This window comes from Strongylocentrotus purpuratus, unplaced genomic scaffold, assembly GCF_000002235.5.
Source record: "Strongylocentrotus purpuratus isolate Spur 01 unplaced genomic scaffold, Spur_5.0 spur5_scaffold_5, whole genome shotgun sequence".
Classification (NCBI taxonomy): domain Eukaryota; kingdom Metazoa; phylum Echinodermata; class Echinoidea; order Camarodonta; family Strongylocentrotidae; genus Strongylocentrotus; species Strongylocentrotus purpuratus.
Window position 1 is genome coordinate 36114993 of NW_022145611.1, and position 22462 is coordinate 36137454.

Sequence of the window (22462 nt, forward strand, 5' to 3'; positions counted from 1 at the left end):
CTCACCCTCTCTCTCTCTCACCCGCCCCTATATTTCTTGCTCTCCCATTCTCTTCATTTTTATATATAACAATGTTTTCCGATATTCTCCTTCATTCTTTCATCACTCAGTCAATGTCAATGTTTACTTCCTTCTAGCCACCCCGCCCCCTCCCCCTAATCCCTCTTCAATCTTGCGTTCATCAAGACAGCGTTCTTAACCGTGAGTACATCACGGGTGATCACTCTGGTGTAGAAGGCCGCGTTGTTAACTATACTGAGGAAATGAAGGGATGGAGATAGTTGTTAATAGGATAAGGGGCCCGCATCCGGAGCACTAGCCCCTGCAAACAGACAGCTTTGCACTAATTACTTACATCATATCTCATTAAGACTTTTCCAGTCGCTCTCTCAGCGTATTTTGTCTAGTAGTATACACGCTTCAGTTGTAATTACACCCAGCACAAACTTACGGAATAACTACACACGCTCCTGTCGACCAGACGACCGATAGGTATGTACATCGTAATGTTTTCCCGCCTTATCATTTGGATATTTTGACTTGTGGTCGTGACGGTGTTAACCATTAACCGACTATATGCCTTATGGTCTTTTATTCATGATAGTATATGTTTTCGCAGAATAGCTTTAAATAAAGTCATGCTAGAGCTTATTGTTTATTGTCTTGCATTCGTGAATGTTAAAGGAAATATGAACATATATAAAGCCGAACTCATACAATTTAAGTTTTCGTTTCGGTTTGTTGTGTTTATATTGTTTGATATCGGCTTTCGTCTATTCTTGCATTTTTCTCTTATGAGCGCAAAACAAATAGTTTCAACGACCAGCATGTCTCTATTAAGTCTTCGATTTTAATCTTTCAAACCTCAAATTAATGGTAGTTATATAATTTGTCTGAAAGTAAATTATATTCCCTTCTTTATTCAAATTGCGTGTGTTTATTATACATATACCATAAATAATGACTAAATGTAAAGCTGAACAATTCAGATTATTTAAAACAATCTCATTACATCTAACATTTGATTCAAATCGTATACGCTGTTTGCAATCATTTGTAAATATTGTAAGTGATAGAATTATTAAAAAAAACGTCTTTAATGTTTATGAATACATTTTTTCCAAAATAATACCATAAACCTCTTCTTAGTTCTTATACACTTAATAAAAAACAAATTCATGACTATGCTATTTATGACAACGAATTAAACGCAGGCTTAAATAATTACGACACTTCATAACGAAGGTCAAACATTGTATCTTTGGTAATAATGACTCATTATTATGCGCTGTCTACCATAGTCGACAGGTGAAGAATAAACACAAAAGTAGACCTTCGATCACGATGTCTCTATTTTTGTATTCGTCAAGGTTAGCTCTGAGTGATTTCATTAGACAAATGTCAAACTTTCTTCATGGAAGAATACAAAATTCTTATGGAAATTACTTGAGAAATTATAGGAATGAATATAATGTAGTAAAATGGCTTTATTTCTTATTTTCTTTGGTATTTGATGGCATTTGCATATGTTAATTCTTTTACATAAAAGCCATTACATGTATAAGTTCGATTCAATTGTAGTTTTTCCAAATGTTATTGCCTAAAACAGTATCTTAAATCAGGTTGCTGTATATGACCATGTAATAGTCTATTAATTGAGACAATTACCACAAACTATACTCTGCTTGGTTATGACAGCAGTGAACCAATTACAATAATTGATAACGAAATTAGGAAATACAAACTGCCCTAGCACCTGCTGAGATCTAGAAGGGCGTTAACTACTATTAATTTACGAAGGCCTACCCTTCTGGCTTTCATATTATTAGGTTAAGGTTTGTTGATTGCTTTCGTGAGATTTCTCTTATTCCCTTCCCTTGCACATATACGGCAAGAACATATTGATAGGTATCGTACGTAATACACACATCTACAATTTTGTATAAATATAATCATATATATGGTTTGGTTTTAATTATCTCATCTAAAAATAGTAAGTTGGTACTTCAGTTTGCCACGAAGTATTTAGATCTGCATATCAACGATTTTTTTCCTTCTCCTTACGTCTAATATTTAAAGGGAATTCTTTTGATTAATATCATGAAACAGATTCTGAAACGGTGATACATATTATTCTATATACGCCTGTATACGTTCTGAAAAGAGCCTATCGGTTGAGCAATTTATTGTTGATAAACATCATCTGAAGAACAGGGGTGTAATAACGGGAAGCAGTACACCCACTGTATAACCAGCTGGCGACTAGCTTTCTAACGTCCCTGGGGAAACAGAGAGGGTAGAAGGAGGACCCCTGTCGTTTCGTCTCTGCCTCTGCCCCCCTCTCTACCCGTCTCTCGGTTCCCTGTCTTTGTTATATTTCTCTGTCTTTAGCTGTCTCTGTTTCTGTTTATTGTGTCTCTTTCTCTGGTTCCTATTTTCTCTATTTTTTTCTGTTCTGTCGCCCCCCCCCCCCCCCTCCTCTCCCACTTTCTCTCTTTCCATCTACTGTCAAGCGACATTTAGGTGCCCGGGGGACTGGTGGTCATCTCCTGCTCCAAGTATGTCAAGTATACTTAAGCTCTCTTTTAAGTTTTTCACTTTGCGCCCCCCCCCCCACATTGCCCTCTCTCAGCCCCCCCCCCCCCCCCCCCCCCCCCACTGTTGCCAAAGAACTTATTATTTTGTATTACGTATGTATCCCATCTTTACATGATTGTGTACCATATTTCTCTGTTGGCCTAACCCTTAATATTCTATTAACCCCTTTACTGATTTCGTCTCGAATGCTTCAGTAAAGAAGATGTATACATACTAGTTCCTAGTCAATTGCCTGTTCTAGGCTTGCATATTCACATTCTACATGTACATGTGAGGCTTGATTGTAAAAATAATAGCTAGCCGGGTATTATTTTAAGTGTCCGCCTCAGTAGTTTATTAACACCCTCATACTGTCTTATATTTTTAGAGCGTCATTAATTGCGTTTGTAAAGTGTTTAACTCTTATCCCTCCTAAAATTCTCTTTGTTTTTGTTTCGTTTTTTGTTTTGTTCTTTACACCGTGGTCTTGCTGTTGAATTTATTTATTTCCCAAATCCTGACGTAGGCCTATTAGCCCCAAAATATGTATTTGATATCTGACTTATACTGTAATTGTTTTTGCCTGAATGAACCCTGTCATACGTGCGACTGCGTCAGCAACCGTGGTGGTCATTGACGCACCATGTCTAGTAAATGCAAAGTAAACAGTGCAAACACTGTGTTGGATTATTGGCCCATGGAGGCCTACTACTTTCCCGCTTTTATTAGCGTAAGTATTAACGCAGTCGATATGACGCTCCGTGTGCAATGTATGGGCATTAATTAGCCTTCATACTACATGTAAAAGACATTGTACGTGACAAACTATACGGTCTCTCACCATAATGCGTATTAACGCATTATCTACCATGACAACTCAATCATACTACGTGTGTTATTAATCATACTTCGCACATTGATAGTGACAATCCCATCAAGTTAGTTTCGCATGGGATAACCATGCACATGTCAGATTGCTTTCAATATCCAAGCTCAAGTCCTCGAACATTGACGGGACAGCAACCTATATAAATCATATAGCCACATTTCATTTCCGAAAAGGAAATGTATCTGACATTTTAAATTGGAAGAAGTGTTGTGTTGTCCAATGTACTTTTTTGATGATTTAGGTGCCGGACACTTCCTGGTGCCTAGTTTTGATATTGGTTTGCGATGGGATACAGGCCAGGGGCGGATTCAGGATTCTGTAAAGAGAAGGGGCATGATTTTTTTTTAAATGAAACTAAGAGAAAAGGAATATCATCGAGTTTATTAGGGTTGCTTATTTACTCCAGAAATGTCTAACAAGGAAAAGAAAACACAAATTACATTACTTATCATAAGCCACTTTGGAGTTGTTTAAAGCTAACTAAGGGGCAATATAGAACGGGGGGGGGGGGTAATCTCATTTCTTTGTTGTTAAACTGAAAACGAAGTATTAAACTGTTGACTTAATATTCTCTGTGATACGAGCATTAATTCTATAGGCCTATTAAATATTGATTTCCAAAGCCTGAGACAGCGCCGTTAACTTTGAAACACTTGAGGGTAGTGCCCCATGGACACTGTTTCATTCTACCAAATCCCCACAAGTTCAACTACCAAAGACCTCAATTACCTATTACTCTCATGACCTTAAACCTTCGGTTCCTTGTTTGGCTGATGTACACAACTTTAAGGATTAGAGCAGACAGGGTCGTGACACCGGGAGCGCAGTTCGTCAAGATTCACTTCCAAATCCAGTACATAGATGCGATCTCATGCACAGCTTATAGTATAGGAAGCATTGTTTCAACTGAGACTTTATATCCCTGGCGTAGCTGCAAGCTTTCTCCATGTAAACTGCACATATTGCTGACTTTTCTGTTGAGTAACGCCTGTATTTTGATGACTGATGATCGGGTGTTTAGTCGGAATAGAATACCGGTAAGTTTTTGTTGCTGCACAAGTATCATGTACGATGGCATGATGATCTTTTTAAGTATGGTGCCAAGAAGTCTGCGAAGAGTGTTGATATTACATGCAGGTAGGCTATAAACATTGATCTTGGTACAAAAATAACTACGGGTACTAAATAACCAACCTCTTCTATATAATATGATCGTTATCATCACAATCGGATCATTACATGGTACGTTCGAATTCACGTATACTTTCAAATGATCATCACGATAACCTTTTGCCTTTTAACTCCATGCATAGTAATTGCAAATCAAGCGTGCTGCTAGCTTTGAACGATTATAATTTGCATGAAACACTTTTACGACACCATTATGACAACCTTTATGATTCTTATTTCGTTGATTTGAAATGAGATGTTTTGTAGACGAGGGAATGATAAGATGACCTACGAAAAGTAACCAAGTTAGAATATTTCTATTTTCTTATGAGTTGTGCTAACATATAGATGCATTGAGTATTTTTGTAACCATATCTTAGAACATAATATATTCGTTACCGAGTCAGACTAATGAGTTTCAACCGTGTTTATCAACACGTCTGTGAATTTTTCCTGCCATGAAATGTTACTAATGAACTGAGTTACTTCTGTGAAATGAAATTAGAACGATTTGAATACACGACACCAAAATAAGCTGTGCTGTAAACAACCTTGAATTTGTAAAAATAAGTCACTAACATGAATTCAAATCAAAGTAGTCAGCGATGTTGTGAAGTTTGGTAAATTTGGGTTGTTTAATCAATTTCCTGCTCTAGATACCTTAGGGGCGTCGACAGGGGGGGGGGGGCGGGGTCGATTATGGATATGACACCCCCACATTCATGACATTCATATTTTACCATCAGCAAATCTGCAGTTTTTAGCTGTTGGCACTGCGTGTTTTATTAACTGCAATATTTTCCTTGTTCGAAGAAAGTCAGGAGCTCTGTCGGTAAAATCTAGAAATCTCTGACAAGCAGGAAATGTTTTTTTGTCTGTATTGTTTTTTGTGTCGTTTTATGTATTTGTTTGTTTGTCTGTATTGTTTTTTGTGTCGTTTTATGTATTTGTTTATTTGTTTTTATTATTCATTTGTCCATTCATTATTCATTCATTTGCTTCTTAGTAATTTGTAATCAATACGCCTCTGACCACATACACATTTTGGTGTCATTTTATTGTCGTAAAATTCGTAATCATGAAAAGGGAGATTTGTTGAAGCGACATCTTTTACGATTTGCGATCTCCCTTTATAACTTGCAATGCTCGTTTGACACAGACCAAAAAATTCTCCAAATTCGTCTGCCAAAACAAGATGTCATCACCTAAGAACTCCCGGGTCTTATTGTGGGAATCCTACCGGGAATCATGGAAAAGCTGAATGAGAAACACATTTTATCTTGTCGGGTTGTCTCTTTACTTTAGGCATATCTGACGATTTCAAGCCGTAATGAGAAACAGGTTAAAAACAGGATAATCGTATAGGGGTTTGTAAGAAAATTTTAAAATTTGGAATCATATTGAAAATATAGGGTCGTCATTGACTATTATCGGGGAAGGGTCAATCTTATCTTATGTAGAACATGATTATTATTTCATGGGCCCAGTCGGTAATTAAAGTATTACTATATAAGACCATGTTCTGATAACCTGAGCTAGGTCTATGTTTTATGAGTCATTCGTGATTATGTTTGCCAACAAAGGGTATAAAGCCGAATCATGTGTTTAAGTATGCTGTATAACTTTTGATTCCTAAGTTCTTTGATTGATTATCAGTTTATCTTTATTTTCCGATGATTAAATGAATTGTCACTGTCAGGTAGTCAGTAATTTCCCCTGTTGAAACATAATGTTATCTTTTCAATTTGGTGCTATTTATGCCGATTCGTTCAGTTTAACACAATTATCCCAAAAAGAAACTCTACACTTGAAGAAATAAAAAACTTAAAAATTTGTACTCTCGCTCACAAGACACCGTGTTACAGTTTGACTATACTTTGACAGCAAAATTTATTAAACATTATACAGAAACTGTTCGTCTGTTAGTAGTAACATTGTGTCACGTCAAGGTCGTGACATGAAGGTCAAAGGTGCCGAGCTGAGGAAGACAACCAAAATATTTGCATGGCGAAATCAATCTTGTCGTTCGTGCACCATTGGTTTCATGTTTAGGTGTCAATTATATTTACCATCCCTTGTATTAACAAATCACCATATTCACCGTCAGCCTTCTTCTGTATATGCCACCCGTTATACTACTACTACTACTACTACTACTACTACTACTACTACTACTACTACTACTACTACTACTACTACTACTACTACTAATACTAATACTACTACTACTTTTACCACTACTACTACTACTACTACTACTACTACTACTTTACTGCTATACTTGAACTACTGCTACTTACTAAGATAAGATAAGATTTTATTTGACTCTATTGACCCCCGTCAGGGGTATGAGAGCACAACATATTTAGAACACAATACAGAAAGATATATAAAAACAAAGTAAAATATGATAATAAAATACATAGACATGATACATACATTTTTATATTTCTAAAACACAATAAACATGAGCTAAAGACTAAGTATACACTATACAATTTAAAGTTATAAGTCTAAACTATCACGTGGTTTGGTTTGTCTACCACAACGAGTACCTACACCTTTATTAACAAAAATAGGACCATGCCTTTCAGCCTTAGGAACCAACGAAAAGAATTGTATTATTACTCTTTTGAATTTTACGGGTTTTCTTAATTGTTTAACGCTAGATCTATTAAATAATGTGTCCATGTGAAATGTGCTAGGGTTACTCACAACAAACTGTCTATCTAAGTATAACTGCCTTTCTTTCTTGAAGAAAGGACAGACAAAAATATAGTGAAATTCATCTCCAAAAACCTTTAAATTACAACAAGGACATTCAATTGTACTTTCTTCAGGATTATTTTCAAACCTTCCATTATTAATTGGTAAGCGGTGTGACCTGCATCGGAATCGACACAAAGTGATTGCACCTCTTCTATTCAACTTTACCAGATACTTTTCAAATAAAATTACTCCTACTATTACTCCAAAACAATGTTTGCATCAATAATGAACAAAATGCAAAGTTTACTTTGAAAATTCAGATAATTCTGAATAGAACCCGTTTCTTCATAAATATAATCATTCTTCTTATTAATCTTTCAGCATTCCATAAATTACCATTATAACCAAAATTCAAGAGGAATGCTCCTTTCTATATCCAGTCGATGACGATAATAATACAAAGTGATGGTTTCGCTTGTCTTGATCAGGGTATAATGTCGTCATCAATCAAGTGATGTATAATGTGCATGACGGGGTCTCTGTCCCTTACACCCCACCGGGCGGAATGTCAATGTCTCTTTCCGTTTAAATCAATACCATGCCATGAATAGGCATTATATAGGACTCAACAGCAGTTTGGTTTATATCATCAGCTTGATGATAGCGGGCTGGATCGTAGTTTGTCTCAACTGAACATGAGATGTGATCATCTTAAGTAACTTCTTGGAACCTCCTTGGTTGATTATGGATATAAGGACTCTGCATGGTGTCATATTTTCTTGATACACAAAACCACAGAGGAGCTGTGCATTTTGTCCCCCCCCCCCCGCCCCCTCCTCCCTCTCTCTCTCCCCCTCTCCCTCTCTCTCTCTCTCTTTCGCTCTCCCTCTTCCTCTCTCTCTCTCTCTCTCTCTCTCTCTATTTAACAAGTTACATTTAGTGTGCCTAAAATCTCCTAATCCGTCTGTAAATTAATGAAATATCATTGCTAACTATTTTTATGTTGAAGGTTTAAAAACGTTGTCCTTTTCATGTGATTGAGTGGGGATTAACATTGAACGATAATGTCTAAAGTTATATTTCTTAACCCTTTCCTCTATAGGCGAATTTCAGTCGGGTATTAAATTATGAAAAATTTATGAACATGTACTAACCCCCTCTTTTACCCCTTGATCGTGGAAAAAATATTTACCGTTAAGCGAGATTATCTATTAAAGTAGGTCAATACTATCATCCTCGAAATGAAATTAGTTCCAGAGTGTCATGGAATTTTGTAAATATTTTGAGGTGAGATACATTGCCAATTTCTTCCGATTCAATTAAGTATCTAATCCAACTACCCTTAAGCACTTTTTTCACCACGGGCCAACATAAAACTAGGCTTTTCTGAAACGTTGCCAAACCTTCCCTCCCTCCCCCTCTCCCTTTCGCTCTTAAAAAAAAGTATGTAATTTGATGTACAATATCAGATTCTCTGCTCCCCCCCCCCCCCCCCCCCACTGCTTCACTTACATCTATCTCTCTCTCTCTCTCTCTTTTTCTCTTTCTCTTTCTCTTTCTCTCTCTCTAATTAATCTCTATAATATAATTTTTTTTTTTTTTTTGAGGGGAGAATTATTATTGTTATTTCTACAGAAAACACTTCGTACTCCCCCCCCCCCTCTCCCCCCCCCCCCCCTCTCTCTCTCTCTCTCTCTCTCTCTCTCTCTCATCGTGTCACCCGCCTTTTCGTCACGCAGGAGCAGTAGTACCGTACTCCTAATTCCACCAAGGGAAAACCTCTTCCTCTCTAAACGATACTCGTGTTAACTTGCCGACTCTTATAATCCTATACCGCTGTCTGAAAGCAAGCCGACCGTGCAATATCGCTATGAAATATTTCGTCGTATTACGCGTAAGGGACTTGAATAATACATCATTTTTCGCGCAAATGAAGTGTTGGTGCACTTGGTATGGGGCATTAACAAGGAAAAAAGGTGTGTGCGGGAGGGAGAGAGAGAGATAACAAATTTGTGAAGGGGGTGGGGTGGAAGGAGCTAGCACGGACATAGGAATAAGACAAGGTACTTAACACGATGCATGTCTGAAGACAGACACGTACCAAATGTGGATGAAAAATGGCTAGTGCCAATTACATATTCATACACCTGTGATGTTTCTCAAGGCAAACATTCATGGGATGAGATCGATTTCTGTTGCAGAGAGCGCTACACAAAATAATTTTTTTGTGAGCTAATGAAAACTGAGTGTCAAATTTGAAAAAAACATATATTATTTAAATGACAAAACCCTCTTTGTTTGATCAAAATCGGTTCAGAGGCGGCTAAAATATAACAATTTGTGTACCACCACAAATATTAGATATTTTGAAAAATTTGAAAAAACCGTTGAAAAAACGAAATAACGCATTTTACGTCGTATTTCAGGCAATGTCGATGTTGGCTTTTTTGTAGGCATTTTCGGGTTGCTAATATTACACACAACCAGCCGTCCCATGTATTGTTATTTTTAATTAATTAATTAATTAACGATCACCGTGTTTTTTTAAAAGTGGAGCTGAATTGGTACGCTCGTATTGGCTAAATTTCACACATTTTGGGTCTAAAATTACCTTCATAGCAATCTTAAGTTCTAAAAGGGTAATAGAAATGTCATAGATAAGAATAAGATCAATAACCATGCACTTTGAAAGCATTTGCGGTCTGAAAACAGAGCTCAACCATCCCTTTAAGGTTTGTTGAACAGATGGTGTTGTACGGTATGTCACTGAAACAGCTCCCGTAGGATTTTTGTGCTAAAGTTGATTTTTTGTTGTTGAATTTTTGGATTCATTGGGGTCCAGGCTATCAGAAATTGATGGGGTTCAAATTTTCCCGAAGACACCACCCAATAAGGACCCCCCCCCCCCCAGGAAATTAAGGAGGCGTCTGAAAATTTGAACCCCATCATTTTTGGCCAATTGGGACCCTTTTGAAGCCAAAACAGCACAACAAAAATCAACTTTGGCAAAAAAATCCTACGGGATTACATATACCATACCGCACTAAGAGGTAAATGCAGGTTTTGTAGCTGGATTGAATTCATTGATGAAATTAGAGTTCTCAGAGGCCTGTTGATGGACAACTTTTTCCTCAAGAAAATATTAGGGTTTGTGTTTAACGTCATTGATTTAATGATTGAAAGCATCAATATAACGTATTAATGGATTTCAACATTCTCGCTGCCTTTGCCAGTAAGCTCAATATCTGCGGCATTTAGAAATATTAAATGCTGTTTCAATTATTGTTTTAGTCCTATTTCTAATTTGTCAACATTTCAGGTTTAAATCTTCGACTGACCGCTCCATTAATATTAAACTTCCTGTATTCAATGGAAATCATAATTGACTGGAATCCCCGTAATCACCAATGATTATAATACACATAATTATCCTTATAAGAAAAGAGCAGCTGCGACTGATGTCGTGTTTACACCCAGCCCCCCCCCCCCCCCCCCCCTCTCTCCCTCTCTCTCTCTTTCTCTCTCTCTCTCTCTCTCTCTCTCTCTCTCTCTCTCTATATATATATATATTTTGTTATATTTTTTTGTAGAAAATATTTTGACATGAACAAAATTTGTTTTTTCTCTCTAAAAAAATCCATCACTCTCGAATCTCAGCATATAGATGATATTTTGCTATCCATACGGTATGAGACGGCGCGGTTTGTCAGAGTAAATAATACATTTCTGATCAAATAGTGTCATGCAGTCTAGCATTAAGGTTACAATATACGAATCCATTAATCTTTCACACTGATATCTAACGCTCCCATCAGTCAGTGTAACTGATCTTTGCAATCTGTCATTCTTCTATGATTCAAAATATTAGATATTTTGAAATATTTATTACTTTCCCCGTCTATTATTTCCATTGTAGGATTTCCAGAGACTAAAATAGAACATAATCATTTTTAATGCACAATTGCAAAATATTTAGTTTGCCGGACAAAGTTTTAGCAACGTCGTTATGTAGCTGAAAAGAGAGAACTGCCTCGTTGATTTCATTACGTAAATTAACTTTGAATTACCAAACGGTTTGATAGTATAATTGCACGATGACAGAAAGCGTCTCTGAATTATTTAATTACAACACGTGTTATTCATTTGTCACTAATATGTTATGCTATTTTAACTTACACGATGATTACAGACCAGATATTTACGAACACCGAGGAAGAGCAGTACGTGCATCTACTCTATGACAATCCCGATATAATGCATTCTTATTTCTAAAGGAATGTATTGCTGACTGAACTTTACTCTCATAATTATCTTCTAAAGATAATTATTTGTTTGTAGATTCAGTAAAATCGTGTAATTATTAAATTTGCCCTTACAACGTATACCTCTTTGTCTGTCTCTCGTTGTTTAACATCTGAATATATTTCATGTCGTGATGATAATTATATTGATTGATGGATCGTTTATTTTTCATGAGTGCTAAGAAAATAACTGACTGTTGTAAATTGTGGTATATTTCTGACTGCGCTCACTTTACCTTTCCGTACAGGCATACACCCTCACGTGACACCTGTGGAATAGGAAAAGTACACACACGTCCAAACCACCCAATGGCAACCGACAGACAAGTTACCATAAAACCGTGGAATATATCTGAATTCTGGACACGTGAAGTATCGGAAGTTCGCGTTGACCGTCGGCTCGTCTATCAAAGCTTTAATAATTGATTATTCACTGCGGTGCTACGATGATCAATCATTCCAAACCAAAATATACTGGAATAATAACTATATTCAGTGTTAGGTCTATAGCTGGATAACTCGAAACTACCAAACAACCGACGGACATCAGTTTCGAGTATGGCTACTTCGCTTTTCGGAGGCGGAAGGATGTCCTCTTCATCGAGGTCTCGGCATGGTCTTAAAGTCGGGCTGGTGGTCATCTTGGTGGTCGGGTTGGCACCCATACTCATATCGTTGAATTCAGGATCGGCATCATCTTCCTCGTCGTCATCGTCGGCGGCAATGGGAGGACATGGAATGGGGCCGATGGGTGCTTGGGGGATGAGGGATGACAGCGGGAAGACGAGGGAGAAAGGGATGGATGCAGTCATTGCAGAGCAGAAAGGAGGGAGTATGGTAACACTGGAGAAAAACAAGGTATAGTAAATGTGCAAACGTAATTATTCACTCCTTCTCTCTGTGTCTGTCTGTCTGTCTGTGTCTATCTCTCTCTGTCTCTCTGTGTCTGTCTCTCTCCCTCTTCTCCCTCTTATCTCTCTATTTTTCTTCTCTCTCTCTCTCTCTCTCTCTCTCTCTCTTACTCTCGTCGTATATCTCTTTCTCTATAATATGTATCGCCTGGGTCCCCCTATTATTATCTACCATGATATCTCTAACAAATGTGTTCTTGAAGTATAATTCTACTATTGCCTCATTCGTTTATTTTTTGTGAATTCAAAACAATGTCTGTTGTCATTCAACTGTACGCCTTTATCAAACATAGAAAATTAAGTGTGAAGTTAGATATTTTTAGGTTTACTCTTTATAATGCCAGTTACTTTTTGGAATTACTGAAAGCCTGGTACATGCCGTAGAGATACTTGATCGAAAATTGATCTCTGTAGTATACACAGTGACATTGACCAAAGTCCACTATCCATTAACGGTGTAAGAGGAAAACGGTCATTGACCTTTTGCAAGGTAAAGTCTTCCGGTCTTAAATCTTTTCACACCAAACTTGATATGAAAACATCCGCTGCATAATTTCGCAGTCAACCCTGCTTGCTCGTAGTTAAAAATGGTTTGTATTGTTAATCTAGCTTTGAGGGCGACACTTTCCCCCATTCTATAGGACTTGAAGTGACATTGATGTCCATGTCCACTATCTGGAATAGTCAAGTTTAAACTGAATGTGATAAGCTATTCATGACTTCATGTACAGAATGTCATAATTCTGCAATGTATAATGAAACTGTCAAATTGTAAACGAGGACATCTACGATTTGTGTTTTTAAAGGTACTATGTCCCATTTATAGCCAACTTCAAATTCTGTAGAAGTTTGCAGGAATTATGAACAAGTCAGGTATGTCCTATCTGTGAAATTTAAATGTTAACAGTGTCCTAATATTCAAATTATGCAAGGAAATCCGTTTACCATCTAGACTTCACTGTCAAACACTATTGAGTGACTGACTAAATTATTTTTCTTTGGTAATAACATACATAAAATGAGCTAGGGTACACGAGCATTTGTCTACATCAACAACCCAATTCTTCTAATGGCCAAAATTAAATTGATTGAATCTTTGCGCAGCACAAAATGTACAACCGTTCGGTACAAGGGTCTGAAAATTAGACTATTACTTTAGTGATTGCAATCACCAAAGTCGATTCAACAACTAATGGTCGTTATTTTACCACTTTAAGACATTTTCATGCCCTTCCGTTTTGAGGGAAGTTCTAAATTAGTATTATCGTTCAAATGCCGTTGGAATTTAATCTTTTCATTTTGGGGGGCCTGCAAATGTGACATAGTTAGTACCTTTAACAGAGGCGATATTCCAGTTTGTCAGATAAACGACAGTAACCTGAAGAGATATTAATCCGTGTTGCTTTAACGATGCCACTTAATGGACAAGAAGCAGGTGTCTTATAAATTTATCACACCAAGCGTACTCTTTGATGTCCCGCATATTTAGGTGATGTGAAATGTTTATTGCATAAAATGAAAAATGTAGGCCTATGTATTTTCACGTCTGAAGTAGAATATAATACACGTTGTTTTATATGATTGTAAAAGTTAGGTAAGCGGTTTTGAGGGTCAAAATGTAGAAAGGGTTTTGCAGGCCTATTTTGTTTCGGGTTTAAGCTTGGAGATGTAAATTGAACTAGCGGTCGACTCTCTGATTTGTCTATACGTGGACCATGGGTTCGATCCTCGGTCAGTGTTTGACATTAGAGGTCGGTCCTAAGAGGTCCTGCGTAATCGTATCTGATTCGTTATTCGTCTGTAAAACCTAATCGCCAACACACATGCTTGCTCTTAGCGTATACCTGTAACATGTGACAATTATAATGATGCATTTCATTCATTCATTCATTCATCGGATTATTATTGTATTCTAGGACATACAGGGTAATAACCGCCATCTCAACACCAACCAACATCCACGTCATCGAACTTTAGACCAATCACAGTCCACCCAAAGATCACGTGACATTCACCCTCCAGTACTAAAGGAGACTACAGGGAACTACGAGCCCCCTCGCCAGCCATATCGGACCGGCCCGGGAGAGTATGGCTTAGGGGTTCTTCTTAATCATAACGAGAAGCATCTTTATGATAAGGCTTTCGAGGAATATGGATTCAATATGGTGGTCAGTGATCGGATATCGTTGGATCGTATCGTAGCAGATCTCAGAGACAAGGAGTAAGTTAACAAGATCGATTGTTAACCATTTGCAGAAAGAAGTGATTAATTTTGCAAAGAATGAGTTTGGCATCTCCTTTACAAAAAGCTTTAGTAATAGTTACAACAGCACTATATTCAATCACATTTTCTGCCATCAATGATATCTTTGAAAATTATAGCAAAGAGAAAAATAAAGAGTATCTAAATAAAATAATTAAATTGTATCTGTTTTACATTATTGAACGGATGACCATCACATAAGCATAAATAAGCAAGGTAAGAAAATGTGACTACCCGTGACAAAACGTTATCATGTCTCTCTTTTTTTTGTGTGTGTTTTTTTTTGTTACTCGAATTTCATTACTTCCAGTATTCTATTGGCTTAGCTGTTAGTAAAAAATGAACAAAGTTTATTATTATGCTAGTAGACTGTATCGGACTGGCGTCTTTAAATTTTATCTTGTGCTCTTTTGCTTGCTGGGAAATTTTACGTGAATGACCTACATGTGTGCAATATTCTTTCCTGACAGGAATTTGAAATCAAAACATCAGTCTCTTCGAGCAGGTGTCTGTCATTAAATGACGCTACATTACACCACATTCCCAAGGCACAGTTACATATTTCATAAGGCAGACATATAGGCAAAGTGTGACAATAAGACACCCCCGTTTGACACTGATGAATCGTTTGACACTGATGTATGCTTTGATTGATCACGAGGGAGAATGGATGTTTAAATCATTGCTTTCACTAAATTTTATGTCCTACCTTTATACACAATTCGGTGTGGCGTATACATGGAATGTTTTTTTCCATCTTGTTTCACTCTCAAAAGGCAATTTTATTGTATTAGATTTATTTTAAGCTGGGTTAATATAAAACACTCAATATATCCTCTCACACAGATGTGATTCCTTTGCCTCTCAACATACGCATTAACGTGCTGGCATCCATTTTTGTTTCTAACATTTCTTAATATTTGTATTTATATATATATTTTTCAGATGCAAGCACTGGCATTATCCGACTAACTTACCAAACACGAGTGTAGTGATTGTCTTCCATCAGGAAGGCTGGTCAACATTAATTAGGACCATTCACAGCATCTTTAATACTTCTCCGAAAGAGCTGTTAGCAGAGGTACTACTCGTCGACGACTACAGTGATAAGGGTATGTATACGAAACCTTGCCAAAATTCTAGGTTATATAACCGATAAGATTATTATTAAATAGGATTATTATTTTACAAACCGATAAAGTCAAAGCATAGGACATGCCGAAGTACGATTGTTACACTAATTTATTGATTTGTGATTGCCTCAGCAATAGAACTATACCCTCTTTTTATTCAACGAATTTTAAACAACATACAATTATAAAAAATTAAAAAAAAAAAACATACAAATATGAAGTTTTCCACTTTGCTATTACTGCCCACATTGACAGCAAAACAGCAAAAAATAAATTTGTTAGCTTTAAGCATGCGTTTTACGTTCCGCAGTCATGCCAAACAGTGGCTTATCCACAGACATTGATAAAAAGATAAACATGGGGGCTGGGGGAGGGGGCGAATGAGCTTGGGCAGTCACACTATGTCTTCTTTGTTTGCTATTGGGGGTCGTACAATTTTTCTATCTTATGCTGGATGCGCCACCGCTTTACACATGGTGCATCTGTCTCTGATTATGTAGGTACATCTATTTTATTTAATTCACGGAAATGTTCATTTCTTTCCTCTTCTCTCTTCTTTCCAGTCCACCTCAAGAAGAAATTAGACGACTATATTCGCGACCCAAGGTTCTCTGGAAAGATCCGCATTGTCCGGAACAAGAAGCGAGAAGGTCTGATCAGGTCCAGGACTATTGGGGCTAGGAAAGCGATAGGACAGGTCCTAACATTCCTCGATGCTCATTGTGAATGTGGACCAAACTGGCTTCCTCCTCTATTGGCAGAAATTGCAGTAGATCGGTAAGAAAAATGAAAATTATATTGTTGATCCCCTTTGGTTGTAGTAGGCATACCCATTCAGTGCGTTATGTTCTCATGATTCTTGTATATTGATTTTGTTTTCTTATAATATCTTCAAGTCTCAATTGCCCTTCTGTTTTATAAGCCCTATTTGATTATGTTTACTTATTCTAATTTTCTTACATACCAATAATTATAAGCCTTTCTGTTGCTTCTTGTCTCCAGTGAAAAATAGTTTCCCCTTTGAAATAATATTAATTCCAATTCTGCCAAGTCTGGAATTATTCAGAGAGGACATGAGCGTTGTCTGAAAACAAATCACGCACACTGAATATATTATTACATTGTTTGCTATATAAGTTTTATCATATCGTTCTTTTTTGTTGCATTGTAACAAAACACTTATATTACTCATACAATAAGATGTACTTTAGATGTTCATTCGATTAAGAAGATTTTGCTTCATTTATCAAGTGCTTAGGCCTAGGTCATGACAAAAAGTTAAACTAGAAATGGTGTATCTTTGATTTTGAAAGAGGGAGCTATATCATGCAATCACTGTGGTGTTTATTGACTGCAGAGAGCAACCTTTCTCAATTACACAACACGTAACCTTATTTATTCTAAGTTTCATTACTAAAAACAATGTTTTTTAATAAATACATGATTATCAAAATGAACCCATTTTAACCCTCCTTTGTTGTGTAGGTCCACGATAGTTTGTCCGACCGTAGATGCAATCAGTTCTGATACCTTCGCCTATACATCGCAGGGAGATGGGCTCTGTCGCGGTGCTTTCGACTGGGATTTCTGGTATAAGAGAATTCCTGTCAAACCTTACTGGCACAGGCTGGGATTGAAACAAAGGAGTCAACCTTACCCGTAAGCAAAAAAAAATAATGAATTCAGAAGTGTAATTTGTTACTGGTTTTAAATCGGTGTGCGTTTCTCATGCTTAGAATATGAAAGAGATTAAAGAGGCTCGAAGAGACAAACTATAGTTTAAAATAAGATAATTTGAGACTTCCCTGCTAAACATCTGTTCATACATGTAATTTCACGGCTTTTTTGTGGCAAGTTTCAAAAATTGATAATCAAACGTTTGCGCCTTGCGATGGCGGCATTTGCCCCCTTTAATCGAACGGCAAAAATAAAAGTTACAGAGACAGGAAATTGTAGGCGGAAATGAAAGTAAGAATAAGATATGACCCGCCTTTTCTAGGACGTACCTTCCCGCTCGGTTGATTTGCTCTCTCGCAATTCATCCATCTTGGGCGACTCGAGTTCCCTTCATGACGGGATCAACGCTATGCCTGTGTAAGATATAATTTGATTTTGTTGGTTTTGTATTAACCAAAAATATTGGAAAAGGCTATTCATTCACTTCGAATGTGTATTTAAAATTATATTTGAAAATCGAAGAAAATTTAAATTAAAAAGCGGCCATTGTATGTGACTATAAACCCTTCTTCATAAATGATTTAAACCTTCAAAGGTAGCAAAAATATATCGCCTCAAAATTTTCAGAAATGGCCCATTTATCAAATTTATAATATCAAAAAATTCATAATTCTAAAGATCCTTAGATTTCACTTGTTGATTACCAAGACTGTATTGATTTAGCGTAAGGTTTGCACAGTTTCAAAAAGTCGTACGTGTTTGAATTCGTATCGATATATTCCGCTCTTCTAGTAATAACCACTCCTCTCGATTGCAGCAGTGATTATAACTGGTTTAACTTCGTTTTATTGTTGTTAGCTCTCCCGTCATGGCAGGAGGTCTACTGGCTCTAGATCGGTCCTATTTCTTTGAACTTGGAGGATACGATCCAGGATTACAGATCTGGGGAGGAGAGAATTTTGAAATTTCATTTAAAGTAAGTATCGAATCTCATCATAATGGACAATTATGTATGGAATAGGTTAGTTGGGATCTTGTATTTTCATAATAGGCCCAATTCCTATTTATATAAATCAAACTAATAAAAGATCACCGATTTGTCAAAGGAACTTTTGAATAGTGTGAGAGAAAAGCAATTTTGAACTATTATTATTATTATTATTTTTTCGGCAATTTCACAAAAAATATAACGATGTAAATATGAGTAAACAAAAATTAAAGGAATTTCAATTATTAATGCACAATCTTACTGGAGGTCCTCTGAGTGCATCAGTTGGCTGCCGGGGAAGAGGAAAGCAAACTGAATCACTAGAATAAATCTCTACTTCAGGAAGAAGGAAAAATGTAATACAATGGGTGAATGTAATGAGGAGGTCTTCACAATAGCTTTTTTAAAGTAGATGATTCAAAATTATGTTCTTTTTAAACGTTCATTATGTTCTTTAATAATAAAAACTATATTTGTGCAATGTAATACTGAATATTTCTGTGGCGTCTATATGTTATCCTCAATTTTATCATTTTATAGGTTTGGATGTGTGGGGGCTCTCTGAAGTTTGTTCCTTGTTCTCGAGTGGGTCATGTCTATCGGAAACAAGTGCCTTATAGCTATCCATCGTCCGGTGTAGAGGGTGTATCTGTCGTAGACTTGGTAAGATGGAGTTAATGTTCTCACAGTTGGCGATATTCATCTGAGGGCGCATGTTATATTTCTCTTCACTTGGTGTTTTAGTTTACCCATATTCCCCTAATGCAGCAATTTCTTCTGTATAGTTTCTTCTACTATTTTTTTTGGTAAAGCATTCAGCAGTTTGGCACAAGGTATTTTAATCCAACTCGCGCTTTTTACCAGCATTTTTTCTCTTAACGTGAACATGTGAACAAAGATTTCATAAAGTTTCAACGATTAGATCTATTTTTACAGACAGTTAAAAAGGCCTGCTTGTATTGTAAAACGTATTGTAATTATACTATCTTGTGCCAGTTATTACAATAAAAACAAATGTCAGTCGTGAATAAAGATTTAATGATTGTAAAATATATCTACTATAACAAAATCTATTAGCTAGAGATAGAGCTGGTTTCAAACGAAATAGGTTAAATTGTGTTTAAAATTTCACCATTAAATAATATTTTAATAGCATCTATGTGCATCTTTGTTAATCCTTTTTCTTGTTCTGACTTCATAACACCTCTTTCTCTTTCTCTCTCGATCGATCGACACGCATAATTGTTTCTATCACTATTTGCATTACTATTGCACCAACAGGTTAATTTATATGTCTCTTTCCTATTTCATGTTTCTGTTGCGTGATCCCAATAAAGTATACTCATCTCAAAACCAACTTTACACAATTCGGTATTGACACAGAATTACATGCGAGTTGCTGAAGTCTGGCTGGATGAATACAAAGACTCGTTCTACGCCACCAAACCCCTGCTGGAAGGCAAGCCATGTGGCAACATCAGCGAACAGGTCGAGTACAGAAAACAGAACTGCCCCAAGTCATTCAAATGGTTCATGGAAGAAATTGCCTTCGACAACTTACAAGAATACCCACCACCAGCCAAGAATAAGATTTGGGGAGAGGTACGTCTTTATCTCAATCGTTTCTTCGATGTTTACATTTTAATCTAATTTGCCCTTTCCCAAATTTGCACAATTTTCTTTGATAGTATATAGTTATGAAATGGCAATGATTCATCAATCGCCACAAAAACGAGTGAATGTTTCGCAGAGAAGTATGTTTCGTTTAACACATCCATACGTAAAGATTTGAGAGTTCGTCATCGACACATAGGCCTAAGAAAAATTGTTTGTAAAAGTAAGATTATCGGTTGATGTCACTGAAGGGAAAGCTGGGTAAATGATGAGTTCTGTGCCTGAATCTTTGAACACTGGTAATGCGACTTGAAACCTTTAATAGCAGATTGGATAGTGTCTATACACAAAATATATCGGAACAGGTTTCGTTTCCGGACATGCTATGAAATGAGCAAAATGTTTCAAATATTTATACAATTTAGGTATAAAATGAATTAATTATCACGATTATATTCATCTAAAAGCGTTAAAGAATTGATGACAATTAGAAATGACAATTGACATAATATGCGGTGTTAATTCGCCGCATATAAATTACACTTTTATCGTCTGTTACGTTTTAAAATATTAACGATCTTTTGATTCGCTCTCTTTTCTGTTTTTATAAAGATTCGATCTGTCGACTCGGAGCTTTGCTTGGATACCAACGGTGCCCAGAATGACCCCACCCATGCCACGATGGGTATGGAAGGGTGCCATGGTATGGGTGGTAACCAGCTCTTCCGTATTAACACCAGAGGACAGTTAGTAGTAGAAGATGGATTCTGTTTATATGCGAGACCTAATACAGAAAAGCTCATCTTCGCCAAATGCACTGCGGAGAAGTCCTTCACATCAGAAACCACGATGTGGGATTACGACTCGGTAAGGTTTTAAGTAGTGTTACATTCTAGAAGCTGTTAAACTATGAAATCTTAGTAATGACTTACATCTATGTGAACGATGCAAAGTGCTTTTTTTCAGTGAAGTTTTATTAAATTTTCCATATTTCTATCCGAAAAATGAGAATCTGCTTCTGTCTCTACTTCTGCGTCTACTTCTACTACTGTTACTTCCACTGTTCTGTTTCCACATCCGCTTTCAATTCTACTTTCATTTCTATGCTGCATGCAGTTAATACGATAATATACAAAGATAGGATATTTCTTTAACCATGATTATAGTCTATTTATATATTTTGTCTTTTTATACAGGATCGACAGATTATACATTTGGAGAGAAGAAAGCGATGTCTGGATCATAATCAAGAAACAAGCAAAGTTTTCGTCACCCCATGTCAACATGGTGAAATATCACAACAATTTAAATTTTACAAAGAAGAAATCCGCTGATAACAGCTCATAGCTTGATTTTTATGTGTAGAAAATATAAATTTGAAACTGTGTGGTAAGATGGATTGAACAGGAACAAGAATGTTAAGAAAATATGTTGTTAAAAAAAAAACAGATTTCAGGAATTATGCGGATGAAAAAGGTCTACATCAATCCCGGAGATAAAAGATGTGTCAAAGCGCCTTTTCAATTTTTGTTTCTATTCGCTTCGATTTTCCTGTTCACCCCGTTTTACAATATTTATGACTTTTTAAATATTATTATTTGAGATTGTTCGGCGGGCCTAAACTTAGTTTACAACACATTCTACTTTATAGTGTGCTCTTCCAAACTGTAACGTTTGCTTTTGTAAAAAATACGACGTAAGTAAAAAAAACAAAAAAAAAAAACATGAATTTATATTTTTTTTTGTATTTTGTATATCAATGATGGTCTTTATTATCAATCGAATGTTTGCTATTTGTTCTTAAATTCATAGAATTCAACAAATAGAATGGAAGATGGAATAAAACAAAATAAAATAAAATTCAGTATTCTTGTCATAGCAGATAAAATTTTCAGTGATAAAAGGTTCTATTTTTAAAGGTAATACAAAGTTTTGGTATGGGATCATGAATTTGGTTCAAATGAACATATTGGAAGCATATGCGGTCCTACAATATTCAGTGATCGTTGCCGCGGTTGAAATCGAGTCTAAAGCTATGAAATTGTAAATAATAAACTCTTTATGTTGTATAGCTCCCTCTCAAGGTCAAGATATTAATTAAGCTATAAAACAATGTTTATTGACTAAAATCGACCGATTAGCTATTCCCGTTCGGAAATTATATATCACAACTACATATTCTGAGATTTTCATGGTCGCAGCTACCATTGTACAGCCGTAGGCGCTATTT

The 22462-nt window shown here is 36.4% G+C and overlaps 1 protein-coding gene across 3 annotated transcripts; it reads left to right on the forward strand.

The window, feature by feature from the left end:
* The first annotated feature begins 215 nt into the window (after positions 1–215).
* LOC582966 (N-acetylgalactosaminyltransferase 7) lies at positions 216–22055 on the forward strand. Of its 3 annotated transcripts, none has more exons than XM_782894.5 (11): positions 216–492; positions 11895–12504; positions 14474–14778; positions 15766–15932; positions 16517–16730; positions 17439–17612; positions 18489–18606; positions 19159–19281; positions 20002–20220; positions 20845–21099; positions 21429–22055. In XM_782894.5, exons 2-11 carry the CDS (start codon positions 12205–12207, stop codon positions 21564–21566), a joined length of 2013 nt encoding a protein of 670 aa, XP_787987.4. In that variant the 5' UTR covers positions 216–492; positions 11895–12204; the 3' UTR covers positions 21567–22055. The 3 variants fall into 3 exon arrangements, with proteins under 3 accessions (XP_787987.4, XP_003726244.2, XP_011675188.2); XM_003726196.3 differs by lacking the exon at positions 216–492 and adding an exon at positions 4394–4503 and having other exon boundaries at positions 21429–21942; XM_011676886.2 differs by lacking the exon at positions 216–492 and adding an exon at positions 4540–4603 and having other exon boundaries at positions 21429–21942.
* Positions 22056–22462: the final 407 nt, after the last annotated feature.

Coding starts and splice junctions, on each gene's coding strand:
- LOC582966 (XM_782894.5), top strand. CDS start 12,205: ATGGCTACTTCGCTTTTCGGAGGCGGAAGGATGTCCTCTTCATCGAGG. Junction 15,933..16,516: donor CGACGACTACAGTGATAAGG/GTATGTATACGA, acceptor TCTTCTTTCCAG/TCCACCTCAAGAAGAAATTA. Junction 18,607..19,158: donor ATTTTGAAATTTCATTTAAA/GTAAGTATCGAA, acceptor ATCATTTTATAG/GTTTGGATGTGTGGGGGCTC.